The 26,559-nt window shown below is 61.6% G+C and overlaps 2 protein-coding genes across 3 annotated transcripts; one reads left to right on the forward strand and one right to left on the reverse strand.

The window, feature by feature from the left end:
* Positions 1-5,611: 5,611 nt before the first annotated feature.
* PDYN (prodynorphin) lies at positions 5,612-9,157 on the forward strand. Its single transcript, XM_067307829.1, has 6 exons — positions 5,612-5,681; positions 6,479-6,571; positions 6,686-6,732; positions 8,167-8,313; positions 8,543-8,883; positions 8,956-9,157. The coding sequence occupies exons 4-6, from the start codon at positions 8,185-8,187 to the stop codon at positions 9,155-9,157; spliced, it is 672 nt and encodes a 223-aa protein (XP_067163930.1). The 5' UTR covers positions 5,612-5,681; positions 6,479-6,571; positions 6,686-6,732; positions 8,167-8,184.
* Positions 9,158-12,283: 3,126 nt separating this feature from the next.
* LOC106493207 (tyrosine-protein phosphatase non-receptor type substrate 1) lies at positions 12,284-26,555 on the reverse strand. Of its 2 annotated transcripts, XM_067307838.1 has the most exons (8): positions 26,464-26,555; positions 18,879-19,232; positions 18,069-18,380; positions 17,569-17,922; positions 16,572-16,673; positions 15,519-15,540; positions 14,751-14,790; positions 12,284-13,928 (listed from the first exon to the last, which is right to left on the reverse strand). In XM_067307838.1, the coding sequence occupies exons 1-8, from the start codon at positions 26,543-26,545 to the stop codon at positions 13,674-13,676; spliced, it is 1,521 nt and encodes a 506-aa protein (XP_067163939.1). In that variant the 5' UTR covers positions 26,546-26,555; the 3' UTR covers positions 12,284-13,673. The 2 variants fall into 2 exon arrangements, with proteins under 2 accessions (XP_067163939.1, XP_067163940.1); XM_067307839.1 differs by lacking the exon at positions 14,751-14,790 and having other exon boundaries at positions 13,837-13,928.
* Between the last annotated feature and the right edge of the window lie 4 nt (positions 26,556-26,559).

The following is a 26,559-nucleotide window of genomic DNA, read 5'->3' on the forward strand; positions in this document are numbered from 1 at the left end:
GGGGGGCCGCGCGCCTGCCGCCGCCGCCGCGCCCTGCGCATGCCCCCGCGCCGGGGGCCGCCGCCGCCGCCGCCGCCGCGCCCGCGCCGGCCGCAGGGCCCGCGCCGCCGCGTCGGAGGGCGGAAAAGCGCGCCCTGCCTGCCCCTTTAAGCGCTCGGCCAATGGCGGCGCGGCGGGCGGGCCCGCGCCGCGGCGGGAGGGGGAGGGGGGCGGCGCTGGCGGCGCTGGCGGCGGCGGCGGCGAAGGCTCCTTGCCCGGGGGGGGCCCGGCCGCGGCCGCCGCTCGGCCGCCCCGGCGCCGCGCCGCCACGGTGCCTGCGGGCCGCGGGGACCCGGCCGGCCGGGCGGCCCCGCGCGGTGGTGCGCCCCGGCGGCGTGTAGACACGCCATGCAGCGCGGCCGCCGCCGCCGCCTCCCCGCGCCCCGCCGGGCCTCACCTCACCTGCGCGGCGCTGCGCTGCGGCGTGTGAGCGCGGCGGGCGGCGGCGCGGCGATAAGCGGGGCCCGCGCGCCCTGACGTAACCCCTTATGTAACGCCGGGGGGGGGGGGCGCCCGCCCGCGCGGCACCGGCGGGGGAGGGGGCCGCGGCCGGCCGCGCCATGGGCGGTGCGCCGCGGCCGTGCGCTGCGGGGGGAGGGGGCACCGGGGCCGTGCAGTGCCAAGGGAGGGGGGGCACCGGGGCCGTGCGATGCAAAGAGGAGGTGCATTGGGGCCATGCAATGCAAAGAGGGGGTGCAGCGGGACCATGCAGTGAAAAGTGGGGGTGCAGCAGGGCCATGCAGTGCGAAGGGGGGATGCTCCGGGGCCATGCAATGCAAAGAGGGGGTGCATTGGGGCCGTGCAATGCCAAGGGGGGTGCATTGGGGCCATGCAATGCTAAGAGGGGGTGCAGCAGGGCCATGCAGTGCAAAGGTGGAGTGCAGCAGGGCCATGCAATGCCAAGGGGGGGTGCTCTGGGACAGCGCAATGCAAAGGGGTGATGCACTGGGGCCGTGCAGTGCAAAGGGGGGGTGCCTCGAGGCCGTGCAGTGAATGGGGAGGTGGGTGCACCGGGGAGGCTGTGCAGTGTGAAGGTGGGGGGGATCTGTGCAGTGTTGGTTGCTGCACCGGGGGGAGAGGTGTGCAGTGTTGGTGGGTACACCGGGGGGGGGGGTGTTGGTGCCCTGGGGGAAGGGGTGTGCGGGGTAAGGGTGGGGGGAGCTGTGCAGTGTTGGTGCACCGCAGGGGCTGCACTGGGAGCCCGTGCAGTTGGGGGGTGGGGGGTGTCTGCACTCCCTACACTGGCAGGGAGACCGTGCAGTGCTAGGGGGGATCGGTGCACTGGCAGGCAGTGCAAGGAGGTGGTCAGTGCGCAGGGGAGAGGGGGAGCAGTGCAAGGGGTGCTGGCGATCCAGGGGGAGCGTGCAGTGCGGGGGGGGTCCATGCATTGCAAAGGGGGGGTCAGGGCAGCAGAGGGGTCTGGGCGGTGCATGGGGGATCAATGCAGTGCAAGGGGGGGTGCAGTGTGGGGGGACATGTAGTGCAAGGAGGGGGGTGCAGCAGCTTGTGCAGTGCAAAGGGAGCTGTGCAGTGGGGGGTGGGCTGTGCCGTTGCTGTGCGGGGGACAGCGCGGGGGACAGTGCATTGTGGGCGGCAGCGGTGGGGGATTGCTGCGATGGGGGTGTTGCTGCACGGCCGCACACTGCGGAGCCCCGGCCCTGGTGAGGCCCCTCTCCGCACCCGGCTCCCCGGGGTTTTGCTGCAGGGGGTTTCCAGCAAAAGCTGCCCCAGAAAGTCGCTGAAATGCCGGGGCTGAAACCTTGCTGCCCTCGGGGGCCAGAGGTTTGGGGGGAGCCAAAAGCTGGGTGGGAACGGGTGCAGGGGGGGGCGGGGGATGGCCCCGGGGTCCCCACACCAGGCTGGAGCCGTCACACCCTGCTCTTCCCTGCCATCCGGGGGCTTCCCGAGCATCCGCCCACTCCGGGCCATGCTGGCCGGCCGGTCCCAGCAGCGGGGCCGTGCAGCGGGAGGCTCCGCTCCAGCCACAGCATCGGCTGCGTGCCAGGACGGCCGCCGACCCGGGCACCGCTGCTCCTGCTCCGCCTGGCGGTTTCCTCCTCCAGGCATCGCCCAGCTGGAGCAGTGTGGGGTGCCGGGGTGATTTTCCCGGTGCACGTGCACATTGCACAGCGGCAGGACCGGGGCTCCACGGTGCCACTGCCGGTGCCGCCCCGGGAGCAACGGCGATTACACCCCGTCGCAGCAAGCAGCGTGGCAGCGCTGGGACCCACAGGGCGCCTCGCGTTGGCATCGCGGCCCCTCTCCAGCAGCCCCCGTGGCTGCGTGCACGTGCAGCCCCGCGTGTGCGGCGCGAGCGGCAGCGCTGACCCGGCGCCACGTCCTTGCCCCGCTCGCCAGCGTGCGCCGCTCCAGGAAGGCCACTTGTTCGGAAGGACGCACGCCTGTTACCGCGGGGTCGCGGCTCCTGCCGTGAAAACTGGCTCTTTTGTTCCACTTGTTTTTTTTCCGAGCCACTTCCCTCCCTGCTTTGCTCCCCTCCGCGCAGGTGACGTTGGCGGCGCTTTGCAGGCGGTCAAGGAGAGCATCCGCAGAGCGCGTTTGCGGAGGAGCTCTAAAGATCGCTGCTTGCTTGACTCACCTGCAAGGTCGGCGCTGCGAGCACACAGCCCGGCGGCAGCCGTGGCCCCTCTGCGCTGCACAGCACGTCGTGCCGCCGGGCACGGAGACCCCGCGCTGGCTGGGATGGAGGCGCTGCGCGACCACCTGGGCCTTGCTGTGGGGCTGGCACGGTGCGGCGCAGGAGAGGGAGCACCAGGAGAAGCCTCTCCTCCACCCAGCATTTGGAAAATAAACTTTCTTATCTTGTTCTCTCCCTCCGCGACAACCTTATCATCCCCGCAGATCGCCAGGTAGCCCTCAACCTGCACTCTCAGCCGAAAGCCCGTTTGCACGGCAGATGCTGCCTGGCCCTGCCTGCAGCTGGCCGGGGTCCGGCCAAGAGTCTCCCCTCAGCGCCAGCAGCTCCTGGCTCCGGCAGCTCCGGGTGCCAGGGCTCTCGGCCCGCATGGTGCCCACCAGTGGGGAGCACTGCTGCCAGCTGTGCAGGCTGGCTGCCGGCACGCAGGTTTTTAAGCTCAGTTTGCTTTTCCGTGGAGCCACTAGGCCGCCTGGGCTGGAGGAGCGGGGGGTCCTCGGCTGGCAGCCCCGGGAGCAGCCCTGCGCGACGCTGTGTGACGCCCGCTGTTTACTCGGGTGCTGCTTTCTGCAACGGCGTCGAGTGGCCACTTGTGCTGCCTGCCCACGTCCTTGTGCGTCCAGTCGCGCCGTTGGCGTGTGCCCGCGCGGGTGCACATGGGCTGCACAGCCGGCCCTGTGCTGGGGGGGGGGGGAGGCCACCTCCTCCCCGGGGGGGCACATGCACCCTGTGGCTATTTCAGGGCCACGAGGGTGAGCGAGCAATTTAATGCAGCCCATTCTGGAAAGATGCTGTGCAACGGAATAGGACGGAGCCGAGAGGCTGCGAGGGAAGTTGCAGGGCCAGGCCGTGCACCCGCCGCACCCTGCGGGACGGTTTACCCCGTAGCGGTGTGCACCAGGCCATGCCCAAATAGCCAGGGAGGCCGGGATGGGGCTCCCCGACCCGCTGCCGTGAGGGCGTCTGCACCTCTGGAGCGGGTCCCCTCCGTGGGCAAAACCCGCTGGGCTGGGAGAGGCTGGAGGCCGGCGGCACCGGGGGTCCCGGGGCTCCGGGCACGGCCGGCCCCGCGGGACGGGCCAGGACGGGCCAGGACGGGCTCCGCTCCGTGACAGGCGCTGCGTGACGTTATCTGCCATTAACTCCCACCTGCTCCTGCAGCAGCCCGGTGCTCCCGCTAGTCCCCCTCCTCGCCTCATCAGCTTTTAACTGATGTAGTTAAGAAAACTTAACTTTTCTATTACCGCACATTTCTCTCTCACCCAGGTGCTTAATTACCATTGTCCCAGGGAAATGTCAGCGTGACTCACAGACAGTTTCCCATTAGGAAGCGGCAGATGAATATTAATTAAAGCGGGTGGTGGGTGGGCTCGCTTGGAGCTCCTTTCCCGAGGGGACCCCGCCGCCACCCCGCGCCCGCCCGGCCCCGGCCGAGGACCCGCTCCCCTGCTTCAGGGACCCGGCGGCAGAAATAGAAAATAATAAGCTGCCTCTGCCCCAGGGACAGGAGTAATTCGACCTCCCTCCCGGAGCAAAGGAAATCAGCTCTTGTTAAGGAGCCTCGTTACGGACTACTCTTACCCCGGTGCCCGCAGGGTTTCGCTTGCTCTCCGCGACCGCGTCTCCCCGCGGTGCAATTACCCCGCTCCCGGCGCTCCGCACGGGCGAGGCGGCCGCGCCGCGGGGGCCGCGGGACGGGGAGCCCCGACCCCCCCCCCCCCGCCGGCCGCCCCCAGCGCCGGGGGCGCCCGCAGCTCGGCCGGGCGCCGGGGGGGCTGCGGGGGTGGCGCCGGGCGGGCGCTCGGGCGCCGTCAGGGGTGTTCAGCGCCGGGCACCCGGCTCCCCGCGGGGCCGGGGGGGGGGGGTCGCTGGGTTGGCCCAGCTGCAAAGGGCTCCGCTGGTGGGGTGGGCGGTGGGGGACGATGCCGATGTGGTGCTCGCACCTGGAGTCACGGCTCCCGGAGGGGCTGCGTTTTGCAGCCGTGCTTCATCATTTTTTTGGGGAGGGGGGCTAGGTGATAGAAACGACGGTTTCCTGGGTGTAAAGAGCAGCCGCTCCAGCCGCCCCTTTCCGCGGCAGCGAGGACGGCCGCTCCCCGAGAGGTGCCCGTGGCCCCCGGCGTGCGGGTGCGGGGCTTCGCAGCCGCCTTTCCTGCTCCTCGGCTTTGCTCTGCGTCCGCGCAGCGCTGCAAGCGGCGGGCGGGGGGGGTTCGCGGCCGGCGGAGGGGCCAAGGCCGGGCGATAACCCGACCCCCCCCCGGCAGTGCGAGGGGCTCCGGGTCCCGGGCAGCCGGCGCTGGAGCCGGGTTGGTGGGAAACATCCCTCCCGAGCGCCGATAAAAATAGGAGAGGGGACGGGCTGCGCCGGCGGCGCCACGCGCGGAGCCCCCGCGGGGCTCGGACGGGACGGTCCGGTCCGGTCCGGCCCGGCCCGGCCCGGCGGCGGGGCCCGAGCCCCGGCTCCTCCCGGAGGAGAGGTGCCCGCATCGCCGGCCACCCTGCTCCCGCCCCAGCGAGCGCCCGGGAGCGTGGGAACGGGGCTCGGGCAGGGCGGGCGCGTCCCCGTCCCCTCCTCTCCGTGGGTTCGTCCCCGGGGAGCGGAGAGGGACGCGAAGCCCCCGCCGCCCCCCGCGGGTGCAGGTTTCCCGCGAGGGCTCCGCCGCCTCCGGGCAGAGGGAAGCGGGGCCGGACGCCCCGTCCGGCGCGGGGGCTGCGGCGGGAGGCGGCCGCGGGGCTGCTTATTCCCAACCTCCCGCGCCCCGATTGGCTCCGCGGCGCCAGGAGGAGACTCCGCGGCCATAAAAGCGGGATGGGAAGCGGCGGGGGGGGCGGTGAGTCCGGCGGGGTCCCCCGGCGGCGTCCGCGCTCGGCGCCTCGGGCCGCCGCGGGGCTGCGCGTCGCCGTCGAGCCGGAGCGCGGAGCCGCGTGTGCCCCGCTCCGCCGACGCGCGGCCGGGCCGGGCCGGGGCGGCGGGAAGCACCGGCAGGTAGGGCCGCCCTCGCCCGCGGCGCGCCGTGACTCACCGGCTGCAGCGGCGGTATCGCTCCTGCTGTTGCCGCCGTGACTCAGTTTGTTTAGAAACATCCCCGCGCCGGGAGCATCGCGCCGCGGCGGCTGCTGCTGCTCCCGCAGGTGCCCGCTCGCTTCGCCCCCTCGAGCGGCCTCGCAGCCGCCGGAGCTCTGCAAACGGCTCGTCGCGCTGCCGCCGCTGCGCCTTGCTGCCCGTGCAGGGGGGGAACTCGTGAGCTTGAAACTAGCCGGAGTTCGGAGAGCGACGGAAGGGAGCGGGCGATAAGTGGCGGGGAGGATGCTTCTGCCTTCCCACGCTCGCTAGACCCAGCACCGGCACTGCCGGGGTTTGCTGCGGTTCTGTTCAAAAAGTCTTTGTGTTTTTTTTCTGAGCAAACGTTGCCCTGAGCACGTTTGCAGGTCGCTCTTAAGGAGAAGAAAAGAACTGCCTGAAGGTGCCGTTCTTCCCTGGCAGAAATGTCTGTAGGCTCCCAAAATTGTCTCCGTTAGACCTCGGTGGGAGGAGAAGCTCGTACAGCTGTACGGGGGTATAGCGCACGCTGGCTGCCCCTGTGCCAGTGCCGCACACAGCGTGGCATCGGGAATAACCGCCACTCCGGAGGGAATGATCTCGGAGCCCTCCCAGGCAGTCCCGGCTGGCGTTGGCGGTGAGGCCGGGTCTCCACCACGGAGCCCTGCAACGCCATGTCCAGCCCGGCCGGGACCCGCCGGGGGTGGACAGTGGAAACCCAGCTTCACCGCTGTCATTCCTAGGAGCTGCTAAGCCCGTGCCCAAGCGTTTCTGCCAGGACGGACGGCGGTGGGACGCACGCCTGAGCGGGACGCTCGGCCTCCGGCTTCCTGCAGGTAATGCCATGCTGCTCTCCAGCTCTGTTTTCCTTCTTCCTTCTTTTCTTCAGTTCTTTTTTTTTCCCCCCTTTGTCTTATACCTGTTGTTTTCCTCCCTTTTTCCTTGCACAGGAGGGCAGCAGAGCTCTGCGGGGGACCTGCCACTGCACCTGGACAAGGTATGTGCGCAGCGGGATGCCCCGGCATGGCCCTTGGCCCTGCAGTGGGACTTCGGGTGTCGCCGCTGTCCCCAGCCCGTGGCAGGGCTGGGCAATGGGGTGATGCGGCCACGATAATCCATGTCCGGGAAGCCAGGGTGCCATGGGGAAACACCGTCCGAGGGACACGGGCGACGGTGCCTGGCTTCTCCACGCAGCTCCTGCGCGGTGTGCCTGGCTGCCTTCTCCTCCTCCTCTTAATCTCAGCTTCGGCCCCCTCGGCCACTGCTCCGGGCAGAGCCAAGGCCAGCAGCGCCTCGGAAAAGGGCTCCCGGCTGGGCTGCTGGGAAGTAGCCTGGTGGTTGCCCTTGGGCAGCTGCATTTCCCGCGACCCTGCAGCGCGCGCATACCTTGGCGGCTGGCAAACCAGCGCCGATCGGTGCTTTTCCAACGACGGCGAGGCGATGGGGGGTATCGCTGCCTCTCGCGGGCGGATAACGGAGAAGTGCAGGGCTGCGCTCCCCGGGAATGCTGCTAGTGTGGCACACGATGGTGCGGATAATTCAAATTACATTTTAATGTATCATGAATTAATACTGTGGCATTAACGTTTCTTCATCAGCGCCAATTACAGTACATTAGCAGATACAGCTGGAGAATACAATAATCTCCAACATGCGTCATGACCGTGCACCAGCTTCCTCTGGGTCAGGCCTCGGCACCTGAGGCAGCGGCAGCCGCGGTGGCAGGCGGGCGCAGGCGGGAGGCTCCCGCGAGGCCTTGCAGGGAGCGCTCTGCTCCGGCACCAGCACCGGCACCGGCCGGCGGCATTGCAGGAGCGACGCTGGACCTGGCGGCTGCCACGGCCTCTCGCTAGCCCACCGCGCGGCGTCTCCAGCCCTCGGCCAGCGAGGCAAGCCGCGCTGCACGGCTCTGCTAGCGGGGCCGGGGATCGCAGCTCGCAGGCAGGCTTAAAGCGAAAATCCAGCTTTTTTCCCCTTCCCCGGCCGCCGCCCTGGCCACACGGATGCGGAGGGAGCTGCAGCAGTGGAGGATGCTCGGGGCCGCCGGGAGCAGGGCAGGGCAGGGCGGCCAGGGGCAGGTGTCCGCCTGGCGATGGGAACACCGGTCCAGCCTGGGGTGTCCCCCGCCTCGGCTGGCCAGCGGCTCCGGAGCGCTGTGTTTTTCCTCTCCAAGGCCAAGCGGGGGAGAGCTGGTGATTCATCCTCGCCGCGGCGTGCAGAACGCGGCCGTCGCAATATTGCTCGGAAACGAGATGCTAGAAAAAACGCAAACGGCACACGAGAGGCACTGGTGGAGACGGGGTGTCCCCGGGAGCCCAGCTCGGGGCTGGGGTTGTGGAGGGCGCGAAGGGCTGGGCTTCACCCCGGGGAGGAACCGCGTCCCGGTGGGAGGCGACAGTGACGGGCTGCGTGTGCTGTCTCGCTTCCCCAGGAAACGCCGCGGCGCGGGATGGAGCGGCAGGCGCTGGCGCTGGCTCTCTGCCTGGCGCTGGCCGTGGCGGCCGCGGAGGACTGTGCGACCCGGTGCTCCGCGTGCGCCGCCCGCACCCAGGACTCGGCGGAGAGCATCCGGCCCCTGGTGAGTGCCGGCACCCAGCGGCCACCGGGCGTTTCGCGGAGGGGGAAAAACAGCAGCGGGTGCACACGTTCGCGCGTGGCCGGTGGGGCTGGGTGCCTCCCCGGCGCCGCTGCACCCGCGGGCGGTGGCTCAGCAGCGGGGCCCTCAGGGGACGCGGGGCTCGGAGCGGGGAATGTCCCCGGAGCAGGACCCAGCTGCCCTGCTCCGAGCGCCGGCCGCTGTGTTGCAGATGTGCCTGCTGGAGTGCCAGGGCTCCTCGCCGCCCGGCGCCGCCCGGGAGCTGTGCGGGAAGGCACTGGGGCTCCTGGTGGCCCTGGCCGACGGGAGGGAGCTGGTCCCGGCGGAGGACGAGGACGAGGCGCCGCCGGAGCTCGGCCCTGGCGAGCTGGCCGAGCGCTACGGCGGCTTTGCGGAGAAGCTGCCGCGGGGTAATCTCTTCTCCCTGCTGGGCGAGGACGCCCATGGCAAGGGCGCCGGGAGCAAGACGTACGGCAGTGGCAAGCTGGGAGAGCGGGCGGCCTCCGGGGAGGCGCAGGACTACCCCGCGCCGGAAGGTCCCGGCGGCGAGGAGCCCCCGGCCGGTGGCCCCGGCGGCCCGGCCAAGCGCTACGGGGGCTTTCTGCGCACCTACCCCAAGCGGAGCTCGGCGCCGGGGGCCGCGGGCGCCGGGCAGGCGCCGGCGGAGCTGCACAAGCGCTACGGCGGCTTCATGCGCAGGATCCGGCCCAAGCTCAAGTGGGACAATCAGAAGCGCTACGGGGGGTTCCTGCGGCGGCAGTTCAAGGTGGCCACGCGGGCGGACGAGGACCCCAGCGCCTACTCGGGGGAGGTCTCGGACCTATAGAGCCTGGACCTATAGAGACGGCGTCGTCCCCCCCACCCCGGCCCCATCCCGCGCTCAGCCCAGCGCCACCGGCTTTGCCGCTGGCATTGCCCCCACCTCATCCCTCCACAGACCATGGGCCGGGTGCCGCTGCACCCCCGACGGAGGCAGCCCCGGCTCTGCCCCCCCCCGTCAACCCCCTCACTGCACCTACCCGTCCCCTGGGGACCCCGTGCACGGAGGGGACGGCATCTCCCATCTGGCTGCCGAAGACATGCCTGGCTGCCCGGCGTCCGTGCTCCGTGGGGGTCTCGCCCAGGGCACCGCGGTGGCTAATTTAGGGATCGCTGCTGCAAGCCGGGCTCGCGTGGATCACCCTGCTCCCCGCCCCCCCCCGTGGCTGCAGAGACGCAGCAGGGCTGGAAACCATGCACGGAGCCACGGTCGCCGCAGCAGCCTCCCAGCCCCGGGAGGGATGAGCCGGAGCAGGATCAGGCCCTCTTGGCCGGGAGATGGCCGGTGCAGCTGGCGGCTCCTGCCGACATGGTCCCAGCGTCCGTGTCGGGGCAGGCAGCAAGGCCAAGGAACGGCCGCCATCGGGGGACGCGGCGCTAGGCTGAGCGCAACCCCCCCCCTCCCGCTCCCCTGAGCCGCTCTCCGTGTCCCTGTCATCCCGGCGTCCATCTGTCCCCGCAGGTCACTGCCGTTCCGAGAATAAACGTTGCGGCTCGTCGTGTCTCGAGGTAGGGCCAGTCCCGCTGCCCGTCCCGTCCCCTCCGTCCCTTCCGTCCAGTGAATAAAAGGAAGCTGCCAATGAAGCCGAGCGGGTGGCGAGCGTCTGCTTCGGCCCCGGCCGGGCACAGGGGAGCCGCGTCTTCCCCCGGCACCTCCAGCCCTCGGGACCCTTCTGGCCAGGTGGCCTCCGGGCTGGGGCTACAGCCCCACGCGGGGCAGGCAGAGCGGGGCCATGGCACAGCCCGCGGTGCGCGAGAGAGGTGCAGTGAGGAGGAGGAGGAGGGTGGTGGGTGATGCATGGCGTGCAGGCAGCCTGCAGGCAACGCTGGCCATGCCGGGGACACCGCGGCCAGCGCTCCAGGCTGGGCTGCAGCCCTCCAGGCCGGCAGGCTGCAGGGACGCCTACGACAGGGGGCTGCGGTGTCCTGGGAGGGGGGTCCAGCTCCGGTGAGAGGAGAGCCAGAACACCCTGCGGGTGGGAGACGCATGGCCCAGCCTCGGATGGGGTGCATGCGGGCTGGCGGCATGGCCGGGAGCGGTGGGCAGGTGCGGGTGTCCCCAGCACGGGTGTCCCCGGCACGGGTGTCCCCTGCAAGGCCCGCAGGCAGCACTTGGTGGCACTCTGCGCGCAGCGTGGCGGGTGCGGGGAGGGATGCCGCAGCCCGTGCCCCCCCTTTCCTGCCTGGACCCCCCCCCCCCAGCAGGGTCCCTGTGGCTGGGTGGGTGCAGGACAGCCTCACCGTGCGCGCTGGCTGCCGGACATGAGTGGGGGGCCCTGCCCGCCCCCCCCCCCCCCGAGCAGCACCCAGTGGGGAGCGAGGGCTGGGTGCTGCTCCAGGGCAGGGTTTGCACCAGGAAACCCGGCTGTAGCAGATGCCGGCCTCCGTCCTCCCTGGGGGAGGAAAGGGAAGGTCTTAGCAGACATCTCCTGGAAAGCTCCGCGTCTGCCGCCGGCGCTGGCCCAGCCCGCAGGGCTGCCCCGGCCTCCAGGCAGGCTGCGTGCAGCCTCCGGCCGCGTCGGGAAGCGCTTCCCCAAACCACCCATGCACCAGCCCACGCGGGGAGAAGGGTCTGGGAGAGCCCCAACGGCACCTCTGCTCTTGCCGCTGAACGAGCAGAACTGGCCGGTGCCCAAACAGCCCTGGCCAAGGTGGGGGGGACGAATCCCCGGGCTGCCGCAGGGGGTCCCAGGCTGCGGCTTCGACCAAGCCGCGTAGGAAGGAGGCGGCAGGGCTGAGCGCGGCGGCCAAGCCATCCCCGTCCTGCTGGTGCTTTAAGGACAGCGTGACCTGGATCGCAGCAGCTCTGCGCAGAGAAAGCCGAGGCTGGGCGCCGCGTTCCCCTTTGAACTTCTCCTTTCCAGCCGCATCTCGCGTCGCTACAGGAAGCCTCCCGCCCCCGTTCCCCAGCCCTGGGGGGTGACACTGACTCACGCTCAGGACGCAGCTGAGCTGCCGCCCCCGAGGCGGAGGTCACTGCAGAGCACTGACAGACACGCTCCCCAGCCTGGGAGAGGGATGAGCCGGCTCCGGTTCACCTCCCCGGGAAGGGGGTCGCCCAAAGACCTAGAGGAGAGGGGTTGTGCATGGAGCCAGCCCTGAAGTGCTGTCCAAGCACCGGCCGAGGCTGAGCAGGGCTTGCTCCGGGCTCTTCCCTCCCCTCCCGCTGTTTGGGCAAGGCCAGCAGCAACATCCCCCCCTCCCCACCTCGCCCTAGGCTATACACTGCTCACCTCCTCCTCCAGCCGCAGTGCGGACAAGCGTTATTCCCTGGAGGTGCTGCGAGGCTGTGCTGGATGCGGCCTTCCCACCTCGCTGGAGGATGCACCATGGCAAGGCTGGCTGACCCCGTCCCAGCCCGCGGCTGTGCCGTGCCTGGTTAGGAAGCGCAGGTGACAACCCGACAGCCCTGAGCACGTGGCGGGGGATGCTCTGATGCACAGGAGCAGCATAAGACTTTTCACTTTTATTACAAAAATATCTTGCAAGCAAAAAAAAAAAATTGTGATCTGTACAAGCAGTGACGTAGCTCTCAAAGCATCACCACGTCTCTGGGACTCCCTCCTCGCTCCCTGCCCTCAGACACATGTGTATGGGGGTGGCACCCCGCCTGCCACCGAGGGCGCACAGACACTGCGGGGAGCTGGCACAGCCCTCGTGGCGCAGCCTGGCCTGCGCAGGACTGTGGCCCCAGGCCCTCGCTCCGCGTCCTCAGGGAAGGAGGGGCGAGCCAGGGCAGGGATGCTCAGCTGCAAGACATGGAAGAGCCTGTTCCCACACGCTGCAGGTCTCGTTGGAGGGACCCTGCCAGCCCTCTCCGCCCCAGCCCCCAGCCTCTCCAGCAGAGGTCAGGGAGGGCTGCGTAAGACTCAAACTCTAAGGGGTTTAGGGGGTCTTTACTGAGGCCTTAGTCTTATTTTTGCACATTTTATCCTAGTGCTAAGTACACAGCAGTACACCCACATACAACACACAAAACATTGGTTTTTAACTCTAAAAATTAACAGTTACATGTCAAACAGTCAAAACATGTTATATGTTATTTGTGGGGAAGCCTTCCCTTTTGGGATCCCTTCTGTTCCCACATGCTCTCCTCATGAACAAGAGCAGGATGGTGGCAGGGGACATGGGGCTGGCTAAAAGGAGGTGCTGAAGGCACCCAAATCCCAGTTCAGCTGGTGCTCAGAAGCAGAGCGGGGGCTGGACTCTTCGTACAAGTCCAGGAGAAGGCTGGTTTGTCCCAGTTAGGGGGAAAGCTCTCATGAGAGGGAGGCTCTGAGCCAGAGATGCAAGCCTGGGAGCTGCAGTCCTTGTCTGGGTGCTGTTCAGCCTGGAACTCTGGCAGCATGGGAGAGACCGTGCTCCTCAGGAGCCTTCTTGGACAGGGTGACAGGAGAGAGCCAGCAGAACTGCAGCTTTCTCGCAAGCCTTCCCAGCCTAAGGGTTTTATTGGCCTTAGTGAGACTGAGGTCCCACAGAAGAGACACTTAGGAAGAAAGATAGGTGGACACTTAGGTCCTTCCTTTAAAGCCATAGTTACTGTTCCACACACTGTGCTCTCCCAGACCGAGCAGCAGGAGAGCCCCAGGAGACGGTAGAGCTGGCTCCCCAGCAGGTCTCTGCTACAGACAGGATCACTGTGGGAAGTCACAACAAGCCTGGCCAAGCAGCAACATCTCCTGCCAGGCAGGTTACTGTCACCCAGGCAGCTACACACTCTGCGACCTCAAACAGCAACACAGAGCACTCTGCCATGGCTCAGGTCCCACAGTAGCCCTTTTTCCTTCAGAGGGCTGGTTTGAAGCAGAGTGCCCAGGTCCCCTCAGCCCAGCTCAAGCTTCCTGACAAGCTGCAGAGAGCTCTGCTTCTCCCAGATGCGGCCCTTGGTCAGGAGAGAGGATAGCTGGAAAGACACTCCAAGCAACTTAACACACTTGCAATCAAATCCAGTGCACTGAGGCTGAGAGGCCTCCTCAGCCATGTGAGGGATCGCAAAGAGAGAGTTAGCAGTCCAGGGACTGAGGTGCCCGCTGTGTTGTAGGTCAAAGTCAGGGTCTCTGTGGAAGGGGTGCAAACTCCCAGTTGATGATGCAGCTGCAATGGGCTGCAGTAGCCTCCCAGTGCTGTAGACAGCATTTCCATCCCAAAACACAGGTACCATACCTCAACATACATCTCCACAACACTCATTCAGTGCCGCTGTCAAAATCCACCCATGGAGGACCAGGGCTGCTCCCTCAAGGCAGAGGGCCCCCATTGCACATCACCAACCCCCCATGAGCCCCAGCCAGCTGCAGCCCTGCTCACTTCCTCTGGATCTGGACACTGGCATACTCTGAGCCGGCTTCCTCAGGGTGAGGGTCAGGCCTCTTGGGTGCCTTACTGAGATGGACCATGTCTAGGTCAGCATAGGTGAGGTTGTCATCAGTGGCAGGGGTTTGGCTGGTCTGGATGCAGGCATACTCGGATTGCTGACTCATCTCAATGATCCGACGGATACTCTTCTTTTCTTTGTCAAAGTTCAGGTCTGCATAGGTCAGGTTATTGGGATCAGACTCCTGTGTGAGATAACAAGAGTTTCTCTTCTGACAGGGCAAGGGAAATAGTAATGAAAGTTTCCTCATCCCCACTGCACATGCCAACCCAAATCAGAAGAGCCAATTCTACTTCAACTCAACCTGGGACAACTTGGTTTCTCTACCTGTAAAATGGGAAGGATGCCAGCAGCAGACCAGAATGAGCTGGTAGCAATGCCTTTCCCCCATGCTGTCTTCAGCAAATTACCCCGTCCAGTGGCAGCAATGGCTAGTTTAGAGCTAACAAGAACCACTAGCCAGGATCTTAGAGGTGTCTCCTGGCAGATGGGGCTCAGAGGAGGACACCCAGATTTTGCAGTTCATTGCGCTGTGAGGGCCCCACTGCAATCACCACTGTCACCCTGTGGGTGCCCTTAGGGATGCCAAAGGTAGCATGGTCTAGACCATTTAGGAATGGGTAAGGCCTGCCCAGCAAGAGCAGCTGTGTGCTGCTTATATGGGAGCCAGCAGAGGCTGGGTGGGATGGACAGATTGCTGCTGATCACGACATTGCTCATAACTGCGTCACCAAATGCAAAACAACTCCACAAATAGCTTCCTTGGCTATTGCACAGCTGGTTCTAGTCATAATAAACCCAGACTTTCCTGGGAGAAAGAGGAGAGGGGGCAAAGGCAGAAAAGATACTGGGAAGTAGCTATCCCCATCCCCAGGGGTAGTTTTTCCCTCCTTCTCATCAGCCACAGCAGAGTGACACTTATGCAGGAACCATCAAGTTCTGCTCCAGCATCTGGAATTTTCCTGGTTATTCTCCCCTCCCCAATTCCAAGAGTTAAGCTACACACCTGGGTAGCTGCCCCACTACTCTTCTCTGGCTCATGTAACCTGGAGAGGGAAAACAAAACAAATCCAATCAATGAAGTGCCCTGTTGCCTCTTTACTAGTGACAGAGCAGCTGGGGGACAGTTTCCAGCCCTGGTTCAGATGGGAAACAAAGTCCTTCCAACAGTGCCACTCAGCTGAGTGGTATGTCCTCACCAGAGAGCATTCACTCCCTCAGCTGGTCTCCTTCCCCACAGCCACATTTCTGCAGGCTGGGGACTTAGCTCCCATCTATTTGTTCAGCCTCACCAAAAGCTAAGCATTTGGGTGTGAGGTCACTTAGTGAGCAGGGAGGATGGAGGCTCAGTTGCTGGTCTTGCAAAGTTCAGTGGTGCTGTGACAGAACAGCTTCCTGGGAGATCAGCTGCCAGACCAGAAGCTGCATGTCTCCTAGCAGGAGACATCTCCCACATGCTTTTCCCCCCCAGGAGCTTGGGCTCCTACCTCTTTCACAACAGTTTTTGGGATCCAGCTCTGCTGACCATGAGGAAACACCCTCTCTGCACATCTGTGACCTTGTCCAAGCACAAGAAGTGACCTCAAGCAGTGAGTACTTGGGAGAGCTGCCAGGGGAGCAGGCCACACTGCCAAGGAAGCAGTCACACAGCGACATTAGCTGTGCTCCTTGCTCAGTCCCGATCCCAAAGTACCCGTTTCCAGGCTGAAGATGTCCAGCTCATAGCACCCTCAGATAATTCAATGATTCGGTGAATAGAGAAATCAGCACTTACCTAACAGATGGGGAGCTTTTACCTGCCAAAAGAGAGAGAGTTTAGGAAACAAAGGTAACCCCCAGTTACCCGAAGGCATATGAGCCCATGCACACAGACTGCTGCAAAAGCAGATGCACATGTTCTTCCAGAGGCATTTTTCTGAAATTTCACTTCATTACTGCAGAACTTTTCATGGTAGAGGGCAGGAGATCTAGGGTGGTGTTAGATGTTTTATGCAGATCTTGTGCAAAAGGAATAAAGAGCATATTTGACACGGTTACTGGTAGCCTAGCTGAATAAGTACAGTAGCAGGCCAGGAGGCTGGTCCTGGCAGTATTAGAGCTCTGAGACATCTTATCAAAAGTCCTCAGTGAGATTAAATTTAATGACTTCCTACCATTCTTGAAGATGTTCAGGCCTAGGAGGCTCTAGGACAAAGCAGAGGGGGTAGAGACTCATTCCTGGCATCCCTCCTGCTCCTGCCAACCACTTCACCCCCTCCTCCTCAGCCTCCCCTCAGGATTAGGTGTCAGGAAACCTGGAGACCCTGGCTGTGTTGCAGGAGAAAGCGGTAGCTTTGGCTGCAGGAACCCAACACACAGCCAACCAGGACCTTCCAGAAGCCATGGGAAGCCCTTCTTCATGGTGAATAGCACCAAGTTGAGCTTAGTGGGAAAGTAGTGTTGCCACAGCCAAGGGTACTGGCAGGAGCAGCACAGCTTGGGGCAGTTAGAGGTCAGGCCTGGTAGAGAAATACAGGTGTTGGCAGAGAAGGTCAGTCTTGAAGATCATGAATGCGATTCTGCTCTGATGAAGCCAACCTGAATTCGTGGGCCTAGTCAGGTTTCTCAGGTGTCAGATCCCTGCAAAGCATAGGAACTGGCATGTGGCAGCACCAGGCAGATGTTTCCCCAGCAGTTTGCAAATAACCTGTTCAATTCTGCTCTGCTGTCCCCTTTCTCCAGGAGCTGCACTACTACTGCCATGAGTTTTAGAGTCAAAGCACTGACACTCAAGAGGAAGAAACAGGTGGGAAGCAGTTGCTTTCCCTGACACACTTGATTTCCTTACTTTTGCTCTGTTTTGCCCGGATAAGGTAGAGAATAGCAACCACCAGCAGTGCCAGCACGGTGCAGATCACTCCCACTGCGATGTATATGGGGATTAAATTGTCTGAAATGAGAATGAGACAAGACAGATGCCACCACAGGTCTGCAAATGCCAGTACCAGCATGACTTCCTGCATCTTTACAGCTGGTGAGAAGGAGGCTCCCTGCTTCCCTGCTATGCCTGGCAGCATAAAGGGGCTCAAAAGCAGCACAGTTCCTGGGACAGACAGCTCCTTGGCTTTGTCCCTTTCCAGGGCCTGACAGCCAAGTCCTGGCTTGGGGCTGCACAGGACTGGGTGGGAGACTCAGCTGGGCAGGGCACATGCAGGAGTGATCCTGGCAAATTTGGAAAAGGCCCTGATGGTGCCAGGTCACCAGTCCAGTGCTGTGGGAGAACAGTTTGGGAGGGGAGGCCTTGGGGTGGTGACGCCTTGACCGCGAGGGACAGCAATTCAGGTCCTAGCAGCATCCGCCCTGATATGGAGACAGGTTTCATGTCCTGAAACCTGCTGGCCTTGGTTGTGATGGGCTGGTCCTGCTGGGCCAGAGCTACAGCGCACTGAAACCTGGGCCAGTGCTCACGAGTTCTGGTGACTTGAATTCACCAAGCCCCACCGGCCCCGAGGAGCCAGGCCTTAGCAGGCGTGGGGTGGGCTCTGTGCTGCTCTCCGAGCAGCAGGCTAAACAGCACAGTGGGGAGAAGGGCTCAGCCTGATGGGAGCTCTGCTCCTGATGGCTGCATCCCGTGGGGATGCTCGACCTTGCCTAGCCCGTGTTGTAACAGGAGCAGGAGCTCAGGACGGTGCCGAGAGAGTGGAAAGCAGAACACGTTTGAAGCTGGGCTGGCTCTTATTATCCCGCACAGGATTCTGGTGGGACTGAGCTTTCTCAGGAGGACAAGAGCTAACAGCCTCCCCCTCGGACTGCATCCTTAAGGCCGGCGGCAGACTCACACTCACCCTTATCCGCGAGGGACTGGTTACTTGCTCCCTGGTCAGCAGCCGGCATGGCGATCTGCAGGGTCACAGCGCTGCTGACGGGGCTCTGGGAGTCATGCACCACTTGGCAGGTGAACACGGACTGATTCTTCTCCACTGTCGCTTGCACTTCCAGGAGGCTCCGCAGCTCGAACGTCCCCTGGGACGTCTCTTTTGGGCGGGGGGGTCTCCCCACATTTGCTTCCATCCCGTTTTCCAGCCAGGTGAGGGTCACCGCGTCTGGATAAAACCCCTCGACGGAGCAGGTGAAGTTCACAGTCTTGTTCACCTCGACGGGGTTTGGCGGCTCAGTGAGCACACGCACGGTGGGGGGCACTGCAAAAAGAAGCGCTTGGTGCCCAACATCTGCCCGGCTCTGCAACCCGCTGCCTGCATCCGCCCAGGCCCCTTCCCCACAAGGAGCCCCGCTCCTCGCCCCGGGAGCGGGATGCTTGGAGCGACGATCCCCGCCGAGCCCTCACCTCGCACAGCGTCGCTGAGGTTGTACGTCCTCGTCAGCGGGGCTCTCAGAGTGGCATGATCGACCACGCAGGTGAGCTGGGAGCGGACGTCGGCAGCCTGCAGGGTCACCTCTGCCGTGCTGGACATGTTGTAGGAGTTCGTCTGCCCAGCGGTGACCTGGGGCTGCGGAGCCGTCATCGGGGCCCCGTTTTTGAGCCACTTCACACCGATTTCTCTGGGGAAGAAGCCTCCAGCCGTGCAGGTGAAACGCACCGAGCTCCCCGGCTCCGCTCTGTGCTCAGGCCCGGATACAGCCATCGAGGCAGGGCTGGCTGCGGGGAGAAGCATTTACCCATCGGGGCAGGCTCTCTGCTCCCCGCAGCCCTCACCCCTGGGAGCACAGGGCTCCGCGCCAAGAGGGAAACGGGGGCTCCTGCTGCAGGCGGAGCGCTCTGTGCTGGGGGACGGACACGGACATGGTCACAGCTGGGGAAGGGCCCCGCACGACCCCCCCGTGGGCCGTTCCTGGAGCAGAGCCGAGCGGCGAGGGCTTTGCGGGGGATCGGGGAAGGCGGCTTTGCCCAGCCTGCGCCCCTGGCTGCCAGGCAGCTCTCCAGGAGGGACCCCGCGATGCGCCTGGGGCGCCTGCTGGCTCCTGCTGCCGGCAGGGAAGGTGGCCTGGGCAGGGGAGGGGACGCAGGGCCCCCGCCCAGCCCCGCTCGCCCCGGGACCAGAGCCCGCCGCGACGGAGGGCGGCTGCGCCCGGCAGGGCTGGTTCCCCTCTGGCAGCTGCTCTGGGGAGTCGTGGCGGGGCTGAAAGCTCCACTCACCGCGCACAAGCACCTTCGTGCCCCGTCCCGACAAATACACCTCATCCTGCTCGTCTCCTTTCCTAAACTTCACACAGTAATAGGTCCCGGCATCCTCGACTTGGACGTTGCTGATGTGGATGGTGAAATTTGTGTTGGACTCGTTCACTACCCTTGTTACGCGGGAGGGGGGGGAGACTTTTTGATCATAAATGGTCCGATTCTTGCTGCCCAAAGCCTTCAGCCATTTCACAGGTCCTGCTATATCATCTCCGGAGATGCTGCAGTGCAGGGTGAGCGTCTGCCCCACGGACACCAACACCTCCTCCTGGGGCTGCTGCAGCTGTAAGCTCCTTTTTGCCCGGGCATCAGCACCTGGAGTAAAACCAAACTCAGTTATGTACTCCTCAAACGCAGGAGATGCCCTGTGGCCCTGATCTTAGTAGAGTTCTTCCCTCAATAACAACTGGCAACCCAAGTACCAGTCCAGGCTCTTTGCCTGCCTTCAGAGCCCTCCCCAGCATCAGAGCCCTGCAAAGCTCCCACTGCCATGCTCTGGCCCACTGCTGTAGTGGGATGGGGCCAAGTTTACAGGTATGCACAAGAGAGTTAGCAGGGACTGAAGGTGACAAGACTGTGCCAAAGCCCTGGGCCAGCACTCCAAAGCAGGCCAGCCTGTGGAAGAGGTTCAGCTTATATGAGCGGGCACACAGCTCTGTCCGACTGCGGGCCTCAGCAGTGAAGTTGAGACAGCTGCATCTTTATCAGATGACACTGTCTAGTACTCTGTAGAGCCAAAACATCAAACAAATCCCAACTGCTGAGTCTTACTGGCATGCCCTGCTGTGTCCCATGTTATGGGCCATCCATCTTGATCAGTCAGGAGGAAACAAGGGCATAAAACACAAAACTCCAAAAGCAAGCTCTCTTCACAGATGTGGATGTAATACCACATTTTCCGCACTTGATCTTTAATTTCTATTGAACTCCAGTCCCAATTTGTTCTACCAGAGCATAGTTACAAGCTAGGCAGTTAGGCAGAAGTTATTCCTACTTGTCACCGATAGAGGAAATCTGTTCCCTTTGAAGCATCTCAATAACGCGGCTTCCTAATCCAGCTGACTGCATTGGCCTTTGCAGTGCAAATAGAAATGCACTGTGCCTGGCCAGCTAGTGTGCCCGAGTGTCCCCTTGCCTATGCAAACAAGGGTGCAAACACACCTTTGTACATGTACAGTCAGGCAGGGAGAATTTCCTCTAGTTTCCCTTCTGGTAGGCAATAGTAAAAGCAGCCTTGGGTGGAATTATAGCCAGAGCCAGCAGGGATGGCAGGACTGAACTCCCTGCAATCCAGGTAAGACCTGCCTCGCAAAAGCTAGGCAGAAGGAGCAGGCAGGCCGGCTCAGCCCACCAGAAGCCATAAGCAATGCCACGTTCCAGGCTTCATAAAAACAGCTGCAATATCACAGACACTCTGTAGCCTACACACACAGCTCCTTGATGTATTAATTTTGGCAACACTTGTCATACCAATATAGTTATTGCAACTTAATTGAATAAGATCTCAATACATGTCATTGCTTAAGGGAACATTTTTAAGCCATGCAGGAGAGAAGCAGGAGAGAGTTGTGTAAATTCTCCTGCCGGTAACAGGAGCCCTAGCAAGGGCCAGGCATTGCTGACTGCCGCATTCCTGGAGCTGACAGGCAGCACACAAACAGTGTCACTGGTCACACACTAAAGACTGTTGTATCTGAACATGTAATTCCCATTGCAGTTGATTGGTGTTAGGAGCATATGGATCAGGGCCACTGGATGCGAGTGGTGGCTTTGTGTTCGCTGTGGTGCAGCTGTATCATGAAGCCCTGGTCTCCTGCGTTTTGGGGTGGAGGGCTGCAGCTGCACCCCAAATCTTTCACACCATAAAACGAAGGATAGTGACTCCTGCGAAGGCTCACCTTGGAACCACTTCAGCCCTGCTGAAGGTCCTTCTCTAGCAGAAAGTCAGCTTCATGCCAAGAAACCCTGCCCTGCCTGTGTGTGAGACTGCAGCCATCAGCTCAATAAAAGAAAACATCCTTAACAGGACCTTCTCAGAAGGACCTGCTGTGGGAAAAGCTTCTCCAGTCCTTTCAGTCAGCTGTTGGTTCCCACATTGAGACTTGAGGGTTGTGGGGAGTTGTTAAGCCCTTGTGATTTTCAGCCTCATTTTACGTACTCACAAACATTCTCACTACCCATTTAAGTAAATACTTGATCCGGCCAAAGAGTTATCAAGGGTGATATTTCTTCTGGCATCGAGTTCCACAGATTAAACCTTTTTGCTCAGAGTTAAGCCTGTGGCACCTCATTCCTTTCACAGACTGATGTCCACAGCTGAAAGCTTCAGGCCCTTGACATATCCCTTCAAAACCACAGCAAGGCTAGCGCAGTCGTGGCACCGAGACGAGCTCGTCCCAAAAGACGAGCCCGGAAAGGTGGAAACCTGGTTTCTGTCATATTTGAGCATGCACCGTTCAGGCTGAGCCTCCATTTTCTGTCTGAGCAGCGACAGCCTGGGCTTCAGCAAGACGAACTGCTCCCTCGTGCCTGCGTTTCTCAGATAAAACCTGCTGACCGCCGCGCACAGTGCCGAGCCGGTGCTCGCGCCTGGCCCCGCGCCTCCATCGCTGGCTGCCCTTTCGCAAACAGCAGTTGAGCAACGCAGAGGGGAAGTTTGAAAGCACAGAAATACCCACTGTCCCTCTCTCCGGCTTGTGGCTTCGCCCCTAACCCGGGGCCACGCGAGCAACCCCGTGGGGTGCACGGCACAGCCCAGCATGGGCGGCCAGGCAGAGCTGCCCTGGTGTGGGGCCCCCCGTCCCTCTGCAGGCCTCATGGCCCCGGTGCCCATGTTCCTCCCGGGGAGATGTTTGTTATTCACCCCACTGTTAGGCAAGCGAAGCTCACGCTGCCTCATGGCTCGTTTGCAGTGTGGAAAGGGCTTCGCTCGCCACAGTGGCCCCCAGCGCCCCACGGCCTCCGCCAAGATGGCGGCCCAGGCAGCACCCAAGATGGCAGCCCCCGGCCCAGGCAGGTTGCCATGGCGACAGGGCCTGCGCCCAGGGAGAGGCAGCTTCCCCATGGGCGCCAAGGCCGAGGCTGACCCACGTCTGCCAGGCCCCACACACCGGGAGAAGCCTCCCCTGCCGGGAAGAGAGCCAGCACGCCGCAGCCGCCCCGGGTGCGCGGCACGTAGGCTCATCGAGCGCACGACAGAGCCGCCGGCGCTTCCTCTTCATCCTCCCTCTCTCCATCTGTCGAGCCGCACAAGGCGCTCGGGGAGCGGAGTGACAGGGGCAGTGCCTGTGCCGGGGCCCGCGGAGCTGGAGCGCAGCTGAGGCCAGCAGCAAGGGCACGGTCCAGCTGCGTGGGCAAGTTGGAGCTGGTGCGAAGGATGCAAACACACTGCCACCTTCCCCATGATGGGGGAATATATATATAAATATATATATATCTACATATCTAGCATGTTTTTGCCTGGCTCTGCCACCACCAGCTGCGTTTTGCCCAGCACTGGTGCCTCGAGAGCAGCCATGAAGCTGCCAAGGAACAAGGGACTTCGTGCTGCTGTCGGTGCCGGCTGCCAGGAGGCTTTGCAGGTGGCTTTTGCTTCCTTGGTCACCTCAGAAATGCCACGCAACTCTAAATAGCCTCTCAGTTGGGAGTAAAATGTGTTTTTTTGCCCGTTTCTGCTGTGAGCCGCTTGGCTCCAGTCTAGCAGATTTCGGTGCTCCCGCGGATGTGCCCAGCTGGCGTTCTCGGTCACAGCACTCGGGGCGTGCAGGAGGTTTGCTGGGCACGAGCTCTGTCAGCGTTACACCGCATTAACACCACCTTGCCTTAACAAGAGCGGCTTACAGTGCCCAGCTAATGAGCCCGTGACAGTCCCTCGAGCCACCGCGCACAGCTGCCCTGCTTCCCCCCATGCCTCGCTGCCTCCCTACTCCTCCCCCGAGGGAGTGGATTTGACCCACCGCTTGGCTCAAAATGGCTTCAAACTCCAACACCAGCCTGCAAAGCCGCTCCCCTCCCCCTCGCCGTGAGACCACACAAAGGGGAAGCTGCTCTACAACCCAGAATACACAAGTTAGAAAAATGCAAACTTTCCAGCAAAACTCCAGCTTCTCCCTTCCCCCAGTGAAGGCAGCTTCCCCTTGCAGCCAAACAGAAGATTTCTTCCTTCCTTTTTTCTAGGTGTTCCCACGGGCAAGCTGCTGAGGCCGGTGGCCCACCAAGCCCTTCGCCAGCAGGTATTCCCGGTGGCACGGACAATCCCAGCGCTTCCACATGCGCCATGTGCTCATGTCCCGTGCACAAGATCACGTGAGATCTTCATGCTGCAAACACCTAGTGCGTACGAGAGGATTTCTTCTCACTGTGTTTTGCTCTACAGCAAACGTTCATGCAAAACCTTCATGCAAAAATTGCTTCCTATCCACCACATCTGATAGCTTCATCTGATGAAGCTGTTTTCTTAGAAGACCATTCTGACCGTTTACAAAGTGCAATCCTTTTACTGCCGAGATCAAGGGGAGTTTAGATGCTTTGACCCTCTGATCTGCTCTATCCCACACTCCAGAATTAGCAAAGGGTTTAAGAGCCCCGAAACCACCACCCGACCGTTTCCCATGGGCATCCTCGCAACGCGGGCCCGGAGCGCGCAGGAAGTGACGGTGGGAAGCGGCGCGGGTCGAGTGCGTTACAGCACTCCCAGCCCAGAGAAGAGGCACAAGCACAGGCAGTGCCGAACCTGATCTGGCAGCACCCACCCAAAATAATCCCTTTATTTTGTTTAGTTTGAGAGCAGAACAGTGCCTTGCTCTCCCACTGTGGTGGAAGTTTTCTGTCTCCGCGACACTTTTTTTCCCCCCCTGTATTGCACCTTTTGAAGTATTTGATACCGAACAGATTGCAAGAGGCTGAGGCTTAATTCAGGAGAGAGTGCTTAAATAGGTTCTGGTAAAAATAGATTTTCTTCAGAAGTAGCTTGGTAAGGAGTTTTAGGACTGCTAAAGGAAGGCCACATGCTCAAGAGGAAATGTGCAGCTGGCCACTAGCATTTGGGAGTCACATCACTGTCACCCGCTGAATGAATGTCCTGACATGCAAAGCAGCCCCAAAATAATTTGCCAGGTTCAATGCCTGGGATTTCACCTGCAGTGGGGTTCCCCATTAAGGAAAATAACAGGTGCTGACTATAAAAAGAGCCTGGAATTTGCAGCTCAGGAAAACAAGGAAAAATCCAGAGATAGTTATACAGTGCTATGCAGATTCCAGACAGGCTCAGGGGGGGTTACAGTAAAGGCCATATTTTATATACATGGTATCAGAAGAAGAATCAGGTCATGCACAGCCACCATTTGAGCTTCCTTCCTACAACATTAGGAGAAATTCAGCTTTAAAGCCAAAGCCCCAAAACCAAACAGATTTCCTCCTCCTTGGAGTCCCCAGGAGATGTAGCTGAAGTCCCTCACTTGAGAAAAACCTACATGGCTCAGATTTTGCAAGGGGACTTTGCAATTTTCCTCTTTTCAAACAATTTTGCTCATTTTGCTCTTTTTCGGCCTTACAGAAAAAATATCCCACTGGATTTTCCCTTTTCCCCTTGCTTCCCCAGGAAGCCTGTTGGAGCAGCCTTCCTCCAGCAGCAGGAGGCTGTGCCAGGTCCTCCAGAGTTCAGCAGACAGTTTGATCAGCGGCCCCAGGAGGGATCACTGCAGTGTCTGAACTGGATACCTATGTGGTAAGAAGTCTGCATATTCGCATCTGAAATCATTGGTACAAATTACCTCTAACCCAGCGCCTTTGCCCCATCAGGGAGCCAGGATGGTCTTTCTCTATGGCTCTGGCTTGGAAGTATCAGGTTCTTTACTCTGGGGCCACATTTGATTAAACGGAACAGCTTTGTTTTAGCTATTCATTTCTGGTAGGAAATTGTAATGGTTCATTGAGAAGCTGGAAGTCACAGCCAAAGCCTTCTTGGCTTTCAGCAGCTCAGAGTTTTCAGCTTTGGGCCAACATTTCTCAGTTGTGATCAAGCAACTCAGAAAGGAAGGAGTGTTGTGCTGAAAGCATTTGCTTTCTGCTCAAGTTTTTGCAGAGTCAGGCTCAAGTCTCTGTCGAAATAAAGCTTTGATGGTAAACATTTCTGATCAGCCTGCAAGATAGCAGCTTTCATCCACCCGTCATGTGGGACAGCTGAGAAGAGCACACAGTACAGTAACAAGGTGTCCCGTCCAAGCAGGAGCCAGGAGCTCGGCTCCAAGGGCAGAAGCGGGTGTAGGTGCCCAGAGGTGGGCAAAGCACGATGGGCCAGAGGCTTGGTGGTGATCTTGGGGAGAGCCAAAGACCAGCAGAAGAGACTCTAGGATTTTAAAAATAGACCTAGGCTGTAAATTTACAGAAGGTTCCAGCTGGAAAATGCAAGATTTGGAAAGGCTAGGCAAAATTCCCAGCGGCAAGATGCTCCTGAACTCGGTGAATTGCTGTTGGCCCACAAGGTTATAAAAAAAGCACTGCCCCTTCACATGGGCACAGGGCAGGAAGGAGAAAGATTTCTTAGCAATATCACACAAGTCTAACAGCACTAAAATGAAATATCCTTGAAAGCAGCAGCCACCACAGGGCTCAGTTCCTGGTAGGTCAATAAACTTCTCACTCCCATCAAGGGAAGGGAAACAAGGCAGGGAGAGGAATAAACCTTGATCCTTCCCTTTCATTTTGAACCTCCGAGCCTTCGCAAGGGGCCAGAAGAGCCACAAGCCTTGGAAAGAGCTTTGGCACCTGAGAGGCCGGCAGCAGGACCCCCGAGGTGGCCTGGGGCAGGTTGAGCTTGGAGCTGGAAGCAGCAGCTCCGCAGCATGGGCTGGGCGGTGGAGGCAGCGCGCCAGCAGGGCGACGGCGTGGTGCAAACCCCACTGCTTTGGCGCTCAACAGTTTAGTAGAGCAGCAAGAGTTAGAAGCCGACAGAGGCTAAAATGGGGTTGTTAGCAGGAAAAACAACTTCAAAGGCCAGCAGAGGAAGGCAGGCACCCCGTTTCCTCACCAGCTCTGCCTTCCTCTCCTCTGGGCAGCAGCTGGGCAGGAATCTCTGTTGCTTGAGAAGATTTACCTCTCGCATAGCTGGCAGAGGGTGCTCAGCAAATGGGTGGAAACAACATGCCGCCTCTTGTCCCTGCCTAATTTCCTCATCTAACTAGAAAGGGGAATGTCTCCCTTCAAGTTTGCTTCTAGCAGAGCAACCGAGCAGAGCTACACTGCAGAGCGCGGCCACCACCGCAAGCCGGAGAGGGGGCAGAGCCGGCTCGGCCCCGCAGTCCCCCGGGAGCTCCCCCATCCCGCAGATCCCCCTCTCCCATTGGCACGCTGGAGGTCATCTAATGAAAAGGTCATCGTACAAAATGCATGTGTAGGGACAGCATAATGCACCGTACAGGAGACGTGCGGGAGGAGAGCGGAGGGGCAGCAGAGAGAAGGGACAAGGACCAAGGAGAGAGGAGGAAAAAAAAAAAATCATTCTGGAAAGAGCACACGAATATGTCAGCAGGTCGGAGCCATTGCTTACCTGGCCAGGCATGCAGGGAGATGAGAAACAGGCAGGTCAGGGGCAAGACGGAGGATCCGGAGACGCTGGAGAGGAGCTCCATCGCTTGCTATTTCT

This window comes from Apteryx mantelli, chromosome 18, assembly GCF_036417845.1.
Source record: "Apteryx mantelli isolate bAptMan1 chromosome 18, bAptMan1.hap1, whole genome shotgun sequence".
NCBI classification, from domain to species: domain Eukaryota; kingdom Metazoa; phylum Chordata; class Aves; order Apterygiformes; family Apterygidae; genus Apteryx; species Apteryx mantelli.

Bases quoted from the DNA above. Each gene is read 5' to 3' on its own strand.
- PDYN (XM_067307829.1), top strand. From the start codon at position 8,185: ATGGAGCGGCAGGCGCTGGCGCTGGCTCTCTGCCTGGCGCTGGCCGTG. The intron at 8,314-8,542 runs GTGAGTGCCGGC...GCTGTGTTGCAG, and splicing joins CGGAGAGCATCCGGCCCCTG to ATGTGCCTGCTGGAGTGCCA. The intron at 8,884-8,955 runs GCCCCCGGCCGG...CCCCAAGCGGAG, and splicing joins GAAGGTCCCGGCGGCGAGGA to CTCGGCGCCGGGGGCCGCGG.
- LOC106493207 (XM_067307838.1), bottom strand. From the start codon at position 26,545: ATGGAGCTCCTCTCCAGCGTCTCCGGATCCTCCGTCTTGCCCCTGACC. The intron at 14,791-15,518 runs GTAAGTGCTGAT...TTCCCTCTCCAG, and splicing joins AAAAGCTCCCCATCTGTTAG to GTTACATGAGCCAGAGAAGA. The intron at 13,929-14,750 runs GTGTGTAGCTTA...TATCTCACACAG, and splicing joins GTAGTGGGGCAGCTACCCAG to GAGTCTGATCCCAATAACCT.